Source organism: Wolffia australiana, chromosome 12 (assembly GCF_029677425.1).
Source record: "Wolffia australiana isolate 7733 chromosome 12, ASM2967742v1".
NCBI lineage: Eukaryota > Viridiplantae > Streptophyta > Magnoliopsida > Alismatales > Araceae > Wolffia > Wolffia australiana.
The window spans coordinates 15,002,753-15,015,517 of record NC_135846.1 but is presented as its reverse complement, the minus strand read 5'-3'; the positions used below and the strand labels follow the sequence as shown (position 1 = coordinate 15,015,517).

The 12,765-nt window shown below is 38.1% G+C and overlaps 1 protein-coding gene across 3 annotated transcripts; it reads left to right on the top strand.

Moving 5' to 3' along the window:
* The first annotated feature begins 4,646 nt into the window (after positions 1 to 4,646).
* LOC144710459 (nuclear transport factor 2-like) lies at positions 4,647 to 8,138 on the top strand. Of its 3 annotated transcripts, none has more exons than XM_078584232.1 (9): positions 4,647 to 4,812; positions 4,925 to 5,059; positions 5,640 to 5,937; positions 6,133 to 6,344; positions 6,690 to 6,870; positions 7,003 to 7,124; positions 7,295 to 7,360; positions 7,665 to 7,740; positions 7,843 to 8,138. In XM_078584232.1, exons 1-9 carry the CDS (start codon positions 4,774 to 4,776, stop codon positions 7,965 to 7,967), a joined length of 1,254 nt encoding a protein of 417 aa, XP_078440358.1. In that variant the 5' UTR covers positions 4,647 to 4,773; the 3' UTR covers positions 7,968 to 8,138. The 3 variants fall into 3 exon arrangements, with proteins under 3 accessions (XP_078440358.1, XP_078440356.1, XP_078440357.1); XM_078584230.1 differs by having other exon boundaries at positions 6,079 to 6,344; XM_078584231.1 differs by having other exon boundaries at positions 4,648 to 4,812; positions 6,082 to 6,344.
* The last annotated feature ends 4,627 nt before the right edge of the window (positions 8,139 to 12,765 follow it).

Below are 12,765 nucleotides of genomic sequence, written 5' to 3'. Positions count from 1 at the left end.
ATCACTCAACTTAGTTTTATCCTGAAAATAATTGAAAGTAATTCTAGAACATAACAAACTACAATATTTTTGAAGTCCAGAGCGGCATAAATAGTTGGTGAAAGTAAATATTAATCTTCAAAATCAATTGAAGACCAAGAATTAGAAATTGTAGCCTGATTGTCAAAGTTCGAAGAACAAAATCTGAACAAATTGAAGAACTTGAACGACTAACCCTGTGATTCCTTAATTCTTAAACCTTAGATTCCTTAATTCTGAATGGCCATTTAGATCACCATTTTTAAATACAAAAACAGCTAATCCATCACACCATCTCAACTAATTGTCCAATAAAAACTAAAAGAAACCCGGTATTTCTTAAAACTTAGATTCCTCATTTCTGAATGGCCATTTATAAAAGATCATTTTGAGATACAAAACGTTGTCGACGCATCAACATATCTCAACTAATTGCTCAATTAAAACAAAACAAAACCCCGTATTTCTTAAACATCAGATTCCTTATTTCTGAACGACCATTTATAATCATCTTGATGTATAAAAAACTGTTGATACAAAAAACCATCTAATCATCTTGACTGTCAAAGTTTGAAGAACAAAACCTGAGTCAAGTTTATCTCAAGTTTAGCATCTTGATTGGACTCGATTAGTTTATGAGTTTAATAGAGAGGGTCAGTAGGTAACTTGAAAGTTTTAAGGGAGTAATAATTTTTACATCATGTCCATTAAATTCATATAAAATATCCAGGAACTGCACTAAAATTAGCTTTTTTGTGCCATCGAGTTTATCTCAGGTTAAAGTGAAATAGACGAAGGAAGAAAATTGCTCATCTTAGTCTTCATTTTTAATCAAAATTGAAACAATAATTGAAATAGTAATGAAGAAGCATAACTTACAGTGAATGTTAAAGTGTATGAGCTAATGAGACCTGTCCACTACAATCATGTTGTCCCCCCGTTACTCTGTAACGTGTAATATAGAGAGTTAGTAAAAAGAAACATATTTCTAAAAAGGTGGAAAGCAATAGAGTGTAACGCACCAGCACCCGAGCTGTCATCATCGTCAGAGTCATCATTGGAGTCGGAGGAGTCCCGCTCTACACGATGGAACCATGCGTAGAGCATCATCAACATCTCAATGCTCTCTACATCGAGGCGTGATCTTCGGTATGTTGTGATTCCTTGGTCGACTGAAAAAAGCCGCTCCACCTGTGCGCTGGTCAAACTCACAGCGAGAAATTGGCAAGCAATTACTTTCAAATATGTCAAGTACCGCATCCTGACATCCGTCCACCAACCTAGAGGGTTGTCCTCCTCCTCACTGCATGGGATGTTAAGATACTTATCCAGCTCTTGCCTCGGTGTTGACCGTGGTTGTTGACGACTACACGGACGCGTATATTGCCGCTTGGATGAATATTGTGTTGGATGGCGACTTACCGACAACACTCCCTGCTCTGAGTCACATTCAGCTGCTTTTGTCATAGCTGCATAATTGAATAGACTGCTAATATAGGAAAGCACACTTTGTCGACATGACGAATCGACAACCTCTAATTTTGAGAATGGATCCAATGTCGCCGCTATAGTGTCGATATTATTGCACCAAAGTACCATTACATTCTGCATCAATTTGTTATGCATAACACCACACGCTGATCACAGGGGATCTCGTCACTCAGCATCCAATGCAGCCCCTGCATTGTTCGTAGCATGCTCAAGGTGATTCTTTAGCTCTGTGACCAATGACGTTACTTCAGTTATTGGCAATTTCTTTGCCGAGCATACAAAGTCCGTCCCATGGCACAGTGGGCCAAGGACGCACATGTATTCGTCTAACAACTCCTAGTCCTCCTGACATAGACCGTAATCTCTGTTGGGCATCAAAAGGAACCTCATAGCCATGTGGTCTAGAACAGCTTTCTTACCAAGAGCACGCTCTGACATTGTGAAAGTGGGGCTCCAGCGCATTGGGCAGTCAATCTTTATCTTGTTCGAATCCGTTAGGTCAAACATCTTGCACATATCAACATATTTTTCCAAACGTTGGGTGGATCCCTAAATGGCATTTACAATGGCTCTCACGCGTGAAACTGCTTCTCCCAAAGGTGCAACTGTTGCAGCAGTATCTTCGTCGACCTGTGAATCGGTTGGGTCATATGTGTCCAACGGTGTTATTGAGCGAAGATCTCTGACACGTAGCGTATTAGCTCTAGGAGGTTCTAGATTGCGAATGACCTTGAGTCCAGCCTGGACTACGAGGTTCAGTACATGGGCAACGCATAGTATATGTCAGTCCATGCTTAATTGGGGGTTTATTGTCCTGAGTTGATCCACAATGGAGACCATCATTGTTCTGTTGTTGGACACATTGTCTGTGGTGATGGTACATAGCTTCGACTCGATGTCGTATTGATATGCAACTTCCACAATGATCAACGCAAGGTTCAAGCCGCTATGGGATCCTTTGATGTGTCGCAATGCAAAACGGTCACATAGCTTCCAGTCATTGTCGATCCAATGGGCTGTGATTCCTAGAAGGGCGAGGTTATTTTGGGATGTCCAAGCATCTATTGTAAGTGAGACGCTAGAGACGTCGGCAAACATCTCCACCAATTTCCCTTGGACTTCTCTATACTACCACACTAGAACCAGGGATGTCCCCGACCACCTATGTCCTGTAGAACCACATTCTTTGGAAAGACTTCTTCTTCACAAGATGCCAAGGAAGATCATTGTCACAGATGAACCTAATGAACTCTTCTTTCATCTGCTCCGCGGTGATGCCAAGTAAGTACAACTTGTGGGAGAATAGTTCGTAGTGGAGAATGGTTCTCTGCTTCAGCTTGAGTCCCATAATTTCGTCATGAAATTTATGGTGCACCTTCCCTAGATGTCTCCAAAATATGTTTGTACTCTTATTTTTATTCCTCTTGATGATAACCATACGGATGGGGTTCGCTGCGGAACATAGCGTGCACTAATACTCATACGGGGCAACTTCAACAAATTGATCTAAAACTTTAGACCGATTGTGTCTTTCGCTACGAGTTGATATGTTGTCATCAACCTCTACTGTTATGCACTCCGTGGACATAGACAACGTAGCCTTAGCCATCTATTTTGGGGTACTAGCTGATGTAGACTCCATTACTCTACCAAGGTAATTAACAAGACGCAATCATTTGTAAAATACGTGTCACTTACATTTATGATTAAAATCTGTCAAACTGGAATTTCAGAAAATATTTTGAAGAGTCCTTTTCATGAAATAGATGCAACTCAAAATTTCAGAACACCACAATGAATAACAAAACTAACAGTATCAACACGATTCTCCAAAGTAAATAAATCCATGAAAAGTACATAATCAGTCAACAAGTTTCATTATCCTTATCCCAAGTTTCATAATCAGTCAAGTACATAAGCACATACCTGATGACCAGTTACTTTGTTTCATTATCCCTATTACACATTACAGACACATGATATATCTATATTTCTCATCGCTTATAAAAATCAGAAGACTTTGTGTTTTTTCTTTATAAACCAACATCGGTACATTTATTTTACTGAAATTATAAATTAACTCAAAGTTAAAAACAAGTTTTGAACAAGGAGCCAGTATTGAAAAAAAGGGTGAAGTTGGTGATGTTGATCAGGGGGAACTCGCTGTCCACAAGTCAGCCATAGTTGACCCAGAAAATGGGGTTGAAGTGAATATGGGAACTCAAGATAGTGTGAATAAACCTAATCTAGTGCAATATAAAACTGTTTCCGTAGAGGATAAGTTGGATAGAAAGATGTCTCGAGACATCAAAATCAGTCATAGCAAACTGTATCAATTAGAGAATTGCATTCAGACTGATGAAGAACTATCACGTGCAGGGAAAGTCGAGAAAAACTTGGTCATTTGTCAGAAATGCAGAAGAGCTGGATAATCTCAGAACGAAAGATATATAGAGAGTGAAGATTTTAATACAAAATGTCTGAGAGCGAAAGGAACTATCAAAGAGGTATACGTTTCAAAGAGGTACATTTCAAAGAATTAATAATTTTAACTTATAATTAAAATTATTACTATATTATAATTTTTTGTCTGGGACGATGGGCAGGATGGTTGTGAGCCTGGACGGGACGAAAAACCATCTCGAGACTATTGGACGGGGCGGTTTTTTTGTCGGTGGACGAAAAAACATCCCGTCCTTTGTCCCTACGCTAACATTGGACGTAGGGCAGGACGAATTTCGTCCCGAACCGTCTGCGTCCTGTCCCATCCGTGTCCCTGCACTATAATGGTCCATTTAGATTTGTGCAAATTCCTCATTTGCTGAAAAGTAAATGGGCCGATTAATGGCCCATTTATGTTTTCGTGAATTCCTTTTTTTCCGAAAAATAAGTGGGTCGATTATGGAATTTCCTGAATTCCTCATTTTCAAAAAATGAAGTGGGCCGAGTTATGGCCCATTTAGATTTTCTTTAATTCCTTATTTTCCTTTTCCAAATGGGAAGGTCCACCGATCGGACAGTCATAAAGTGGGGTTCAAATCGGAAGGTCCACCGATCTACAGTCCATCTCTCTCTTAATCAACGGCTCAGATCTATCTACGCGGACTGAACGTAGGATCTGCCTCTCCGAAGGCCTCGCTTGCAGACGGTTATCAAAGAGAAAGAGAGAGAAAAACGGAGAGAGAGGAGCGATCTAGGGTTTCGGAGGTAGAAGAAGGTAGTTCAAGGCGAAGGTTTCCTCTGCATGCTGTGTTAGGGCAGGAAATGGCGAGTGGAGTCTGCGTCTCCGTTAGCGCCGCTCAGGTGAATCTCATTGTTAATGGCTTGTGAAGAAACTGGATGAGATTTTGTTTCCTTAGATCAATGCGTGATGTTTGTGATTTGTGAAAAATTCTGCCGTAATTCTCTGTCGAAGGTTGGGACTTACTTCTTGAGGGAGTATTATCATGTTCTCAAGCAGCAGCCCGAGCTTTGTCATCAATTCTACACTGATATAAGCACCGCGATGCATATCGATGGGGAGAACTCCCATCCGGCCGCAGGCATGATGGTGAGCGTCTGTTCTTTGGATAATATATCCCTCCAAGGCTATTCCGAAATGTTTAAAAAATAAAACTGTATTCAAATTTGAGGAAAGTTGCGCGCTTGCCGTTCTGGTTACTTGGGATTTTGAACGAGTTGAAAAGCTTACTTCGACCACTTTTTTGAATTGAATCATTTGTCCTTTTTTAAACTGGCATTTCATCCCTTCCTTTTCTCTGTTTGTTTTTTTCTTTCGGGGCCAGCACAAACCGTGACGTCTATGAATTCATCACATTTACGTTTTTGATTTTGACTGGATTGAAAGCCGCCATTTTGTGTTGGTTTTGTTGTTTGAAATTTAGTACCATACATATATTCGGCCAATAATGTCTGAGCATTTTTCTACGATTAGAATGAGTTGGCTTTGAAAGTGTCTCTTTTGGTTTGTAAGACTGATATCAAGTCACAAATCCAGTATTCATGGTGTACCGTTTCCATTAGATATTAATCGATATTCCAGAATTGTCGCGTATTTCTATTTCATTATGTTGTCTAATATTTCTTCCAAATTTTTTTTGTTGTCTAACATAATTCTATATATGTGACAGGAAATACACACTCTCCTAACATCTCTGAAATTCTCGGGAATCGAGATCAAGACTGCAAACTGGTTGGATTCGTGGAATGGAGGTGTTCTTGTGATGGTATCTGGTCTTGTGCGAATTGAACAATCCAGCCGGCGCAGGAGATTCTTTCAGACCTTTTTCCTTGCCCCTCAGGAGAAGGGATATTTCGTTCTCAACGATATCTTTCAATTTCAAGAGGAAGAACAGGCCCCTCAAACTTCATTAGCAGATGATAATTTCGAAACTGCGGTTACCTCTTCTGCTCCAGTCACTGAGGCAGGTATTGTACCTTGAGTTCTTCCTCCTAATGTGTGGATTTGTTCTCTGTTCATCTTATCTAAGAATATTTATCTTTTATTTTTTATGAAAGTACACAAATTTTATCGATTGCAAGTTTTGTGATGCTCTTGCCATTTGCCAGTAGATGCTTCTGAATCTCTACCCGAAAGAGAAGTTGATGAAAGTGACTTGGCAGCTCCTGTTCATTCTGAAGAAAGTGAAACTGTCGATAAGTACGCCCTTCCGGAGCCGCAGGATGCTCTAGAGGGTGACGATGTTGGCGAGGAAGAAATTCCAGTTGACGAACCCGTGCCTCAGACTTCAGTAACTATCAATGTCCGAGAACAGCCTCGTCCGCCGGCAGATGAACCCGTTCATGAACCGCCTAAACACACATATGCCTCTATTGTAAGTATTCAAACATCATCAACTTGATTTATCTCTATTGAAAGGTCGCCAATATGGTTGATTCTTTGACCAAGACATCGATAATGGAGTTTGGGAGGATGACGATGGCTGGAGTACCTTTGATGGTTGGCGCTGATGTTGACTGGCATTGTCAACCAGATGTTTACGCCTCCATCAATGTTACCTTGTCAACATCAACATTACTCTCAATTACCCTATGATCTTTTAGCGTCAATGTAGTTGTCAATGTCAACAAGGGAAGATGACATTGACATTGATGTTTGTGGAAGCCTATTTTGTATGTTTTATTTCTGCTGACATGTGTTTATCTAATGCAAATGACAGTTGCGGGTGGCAAAGGGGTTCCATGGAGTCCCCACGGTGGGTCAGCCTGCTGTTTCCCGACGTCAGCCCACCCAGTCTGATTTGCTCCGAGCCCAAGAAGTTACCATGCAGCAACCATCGTCTGTGCTTGAGAAGTCTAGCATTGCAGAACTGGAGGAAGCTGTTGTTTTAGACGATGAAGGTTATTTCTTTAAAAAAATTATTGATTTAAAGACTTATTTGCTATCAACTCTTGAGAAAAACTGCAATACTGAATAATGAGAGTTTTCAGTCATTTGAGGATGCTCATGATTTCTAATTTTCCTTTTTCCAGCTGAGGTGAAGTCTGTCTATGTGAGAAACCTGCCGTCTTCTGCTACGGCATCAGAACTTGAAGAGGAGTTTAAGAAATTCGGCAGAATTAAACCGGAAGGTGTTCTTATCAAAAGCCGAAAGGTCCATGCCAATGCTTCTCTCTCTCTCTCTCTCTATATATATATATATATATATATATATATATTTATACACACACATTCCGACCCGTCATCTGCCAGTTTATGCATCCGCCCATTATCTCCTTGTCTTACTGCTGTTTTTTGCTCATTTCTTCCCATTCTTCCTCGCAGGATGCTGACGTCTACTATGCGTTTGTCGAGTTTGAGGATCTCACAAGCGTGCAGAATGCTGTCAAGGTCTGCCATCTTAACACCATCATTTACTTGTTTTCAATTAGGGTTTAGGGTTTAGAGTTTCAGCTTATGGGCTAGGGGTTTTGGTTTATGTTTGTATTTAGGATCTCCGATTCCAATATGTCGAAATAATTATTTCAGGCCAATTATTTTGAGAAATTAATATATGAGATTAAAAGTAGTGGTTTTTATTCCTTATCAGAAGCCAAATTCCTCAGAAGTTCTTTCTTTCAAAACTTCCCTTCTTTAGAACCATTAAATAGAAAAGCTCATATTTACCGAAACTTTTTCTTGTGCTTCTCTACAGGCGTCTCCAATCTTTTACAGCGGCAGGCAAATTTATGTTGAAGAACGGAAACCAGGAAGCCTTGCTGCCCGAGCGCGTAAAATCCTATGCTAAACTATCTTCTCTCACACATTTTGGTTTATATCCATGTTTATAGTCGTAGATTTATTGTATTTTATATTTATATTTATATTTGTAGGGAGGGGAAAAGGAGGAAGAGGAAGTGGATACCTGGTGGAGCCGCCACGTGGGAGGAGCAGCGGAGGAAGAATGAGGGGAATTGGTCACAGCAGCGCTCAGCGACCCCGACCCCAAGATAGGTGAGTCGTCGGCTCCTAGAAAGAAAGATATAGAGATAAATATCAAGTTTTGTGTTTTTTTTATCTCCTTTGTCTGGCTGGGCGTGGTAGCCATGGGAAAACTAACATATTATATTTCTTCATCCTCCTTGTTTTTATCCAAATTTTCTACATAGAATGAGAGTAGTTTGGGGCAGACTGGGAGCTTATTGCCTTTTTCGTACTTTGCTTTCTAAGATTCAGAGATATGTGTATAATCATTGATGAATATATGACCATAAAGATTCGCAAATGTATCTAGTTATGAGCAGAAAGGCATTCATAAAAAGTCATACATCATCGCTCTATTTGCTTTCTTAGATGGGATGGGCAGTTTGGCGAAGTGGACTCACATAACTCATAAAATAATAAAATTGCAAACATCAGTTGTGGGTAAATGGAGGACATGATGATGCTATCACCCTTGCGCTTGAGTATTTTCCTACCATAACTGACCAGTGGGAGAATGTTATTTTGATAGCTTTGGAAGATGGTGTAATAATGTGACTCCTGTTTTCGGGGATCTTGCTTTAGGGCAGATAGATGGTCAGCTTTGTGAGTTCTGGATCTGCCTCGAAGAGTGAGCTTATATTGGCCAAAGTGGAAGAGAGGAAAATGGTAGAGATCTGGCATGGTGCTTACTGAGCCTCCATATAGAATACCAACACAGAAAAAAGATTCTCTGAGGGTTGGTGTAATTATTAATATGTTCCCTAAGTTCCATTATTAAGTATTAGTATGTGTCTCTCCAAGGGTTGATATTTTTGTGATCTTGGGAACCTAAGTAAGCTTCCAAAATACATGATTACTCAGAAAGCTCCAACTCATGAAATCAAAAAACATTATTGAGATATTAGTTGCATTTTTGTTGCACATGATAATCTCCTTTCCTAACTGCACATTTGTTTCTAGTTGATATTACCAGGTAACGTGATTTAAAAATCAAGCCTTTGACCCATATGATATCAATACACACCTTGTATCACATTAAAGTCAAACCATTTACTTGACCATTTGGATTAAGAAACTGAAAAGGGTGGTCAAAGGCATAATCTTAAATAAGTTAGCCAGTTGGTAAATTTTTTCAGCAAAAAGAAAATCTGTAATCTAGTCAATCCAGCAGCATGAAATGGTTTAACCACAAACTCACTAATGAATTGTATATACTTCTTAAAATCAGTTTTAATGTAAATAAATATATATTTTTAGAAATTAATTTTGATTTGTAGTAAGTTACATAAAATTCTATAAAAAATCAAACAATTCTAAAAATATCATAGTAACTCTGGGAGACTACCGGAATAATTATGGGGTCATTTCATGTAAAAAAATCATAGAATAATAAAACATTTAAAACTATGTATCATAAAATAATGGGATATTTATAATATAAATAATGCCAGATGCTGTGTATATGCCTACAGTTCAAAAAATTCTATGGGGTTAATTCATTTTTTAAAATTAATTTATGTCAAGTAAATTATTTTTAAGGTTTTAATCTCACTCAGGATGTACATAGAAATTGAGGTTTTCTCCGCAAGGACTGATATTTTAAATTAGACAAATCTAATTTCGAGCAATAAAGAAGAATACTAGAAAGTGATTAAGGGTTTTAGATACAACAAAATATTAATACTGCAATGTGTGTATAAGCATAAACGTTACTATGTGTTTATATGTAAATATTTGTGTATTTATTAAGAAAACAAGAAGGGCCACTCCATGCCTGCTCGTACTGCTCTGATGCAGGCGCAGGATGGGGTTGAACTACAGATGCACCTGTGGCTTCACACTGTGGTTGCATGCTATAGATATGTTACTGCACATTGCAGTTACATGGCTCATAGGCATTATTATCCAAGGATAAATCTAAACCAAATGCCAAAGTGTATATTAGTATTTTTATTGTAAGACTTTTATAAGTTATTTTTTTTTATCTTTTTATTTCAGATTTAGAAAACTCAACTTATACGAAGTTTAAGTGGCTACTTACCAACTTTTTTTGTGGGGGGGGTGTTCACCATTAGCTTCTAACCTCCTTCACTCAGAGATGACCTCCAGACCAATCAATTATTCATTTTTATGATCTCTCCTATCACTCTCTTGATGTCTTTCCTCTAGGTCCAATAGTTTGTCAACCCTCAGACCAAAAAAGTCGATAAAGAAATGAAAAGAAGTGGTGAATCTTCCCCCTTTTTAAGATTCAAGAAGAAACTTTTATTTAAGCAGAAATATTAAAAAAAAAGAATTTTTTTTGGTTTTTGCAGGGCAAGAAAGAATGACAAATCTTGTTCTAGTTTTTGTGGACCGATCATTTCTCTCCTGTGTTGTGGAATTCTGTCGTTCAACATAAGAGGATAGAGTACCTTGATATTCATTAAATCTCAGCTAGGGGGCACGCTAAATAAAATCTCAGCTGGGGATCCTGTGAAGATATATTTTTTCCTCGATTCCCATTAACCATTTGACCACATATCCTTCTATCTCCATCAATCTGAGTCTACCTAATTGATTCTGTTCCTGGTTGTATGATATGCTGCTGATTTACTACTGCTTAAATAATGTGTCGGCTTGTTCTAATGGCCAGAAAAGATCATTTTATCAGCCTATATCCCCAAAACTGTGTCTCATTTATCCCTTCTCTTCAGATTTAATAATCCTAAAACTTCCCAAGGTAAATACAATGAGATGCCTTATATATTTCCATTTAAATATTTTTTTCTGAATAAAATAAGGCAGAAATAATTATGTAAAATTCTTATAATGTAAAAAGTCTGAGAACTTAAGGGAAGTTCAAAATAATTTTGGGATATTTTGATTAATATATTCTTTTATCTTATAATTTGTATAAATGGCTAGTAACTATCAGCCAAAGACCTTTATTTTTTACCTTTATCATTTTATATCTTTATACATACCTTCTCAGACGTTAAGTGTAAAAGTCTCTCTAAGAAGGCCCAATTGGGGCTCACATAGTAATTTTATACATGCGATTGGGGATACTATGTGAACTAATGATTTTTTTTTAATTCTCTTGTTTCTTCCTCTCCACGTGTGTTTTGTTTTTTTCTGCATGTCAAGATTTCTTCGTGAAACACCATAGGATCATTTGTGACATTGTATCAGAGGATCTCTTGGAGTAGTGACGATGTGTTCTGCGACAGAAGAAAATATTTCGTGAAGTTCATGTTCTCATGTTAGCTTGATTTTATGCATTAGAGAGTTGCAGCATGCGAAGATGTGTGTGGCTCAAATCCTCGCATGAATTAGAGTAACACAAGGGTCTTAGCCTTGGTGGACACTGTTAAACAGTTTGTGGAAGATGTGGACAATGGCATTGTCTGGTACATCTGGAGACACCATACATCTTCCTTATAATGATACATCAAATTTGGAATGGGAAACAACCATTCAGATTTTATGGTCGCATTTTCGAGAAGAACTCAAGTTTGATGAATTCAACCTTTTGATTTGGAGGCAATATGTGGATCTTTCCCTGAATACTTATGGCCTTGGTGAATTTTGCTGATGGCCTTCCCCTATTTATACTAAGTGGGTATTTTTCATAAAACTCCCAAAACTTAATATATCTTTTGACGTCTAAAGACCATTTGCATGTGACCCTCTACGCCCATGTTTTAGTCTAGTTAACGACTCTAGTGGCCCAATAACCTTTATTGGCCTTCCAAATTAATGAACTATATCATTATATAGATTAATTAATGTCGGGTTGATTTAGCCCAATCGATATGTTGATTCTCCAACACGTGGGGTGCCAAGCTACACCTCGTGCTCTAGAAGATACAAAGGAGTGTGTATCGACTCACTCATAGGACATGTTCGTCATCATTTACCATGTATGTATAATCCTTTATCCACTTGACGCTCCGAGGAGGACTTAGGGTATGGTCTACTATCAATCCTTAATCGATCATCCAAGTTAGTACTAACGCGTTCACAGATCATCATAGAACTCTTGTCCTAATATTTTATTGCCTTGGCTTAATACTTCATTTCATCATCTTTCTTGAGCTCAGGGATACTATTAGGAGTTTTACCAAGGCCCATGAGGATGACGTGATCAATTAGAAGGAAGAACTTGAAACATTGAAGAACTAACTTAGCTCTAAATACATGGCATTATCTGGTGATTCATCACTACCTTTGTATTATGTATATGATGAATAGATATTGGATATAGGGGAAACATATCATATGTCTCCCCATCGGTTGAAGGTTGACACATATACACCATGCACCATCAATAGATTGTTATTTACTACAGGTGGGGAATTGAGTATTGTTGGGATTGTAGACATGAAATTTGAGTATCTAGGATTTATGAAAAATGTTTATATGTTCATAATTATGAGGCAAAGTTGATATCTCATTAGAGACTGGTTCTGGATATTGACTATGTTTTATACTTGACATCTGATGGGTGCTTTCAATTTGACAACGTGAGGAGCTTGAAGATTTTAAGTCCAAGAAGAGGAACAGAGTGGTTAAGAGGGGTGATATCAGGAAGCTAGCTTGATGGTGGGGATCAATAAAAGAGAGGAAAATCACCAACAACACTTGAAACTATTAAAGTTGGGGCACTGTCAGATAGGCCAGTATTTTTTTAGAGTGTTGGGAAAGCTATTTCATTAACTAGTCAAACTTTCTGAACCTTCATAAGTTTTATGTGATACATGTTAGTATGATAAAGTTATGAGAAGCATATTTAATGGGAGGAGTAAACGTAGTTCTCTTTTGTTTAAATTAGTCCATCCTGATATGTG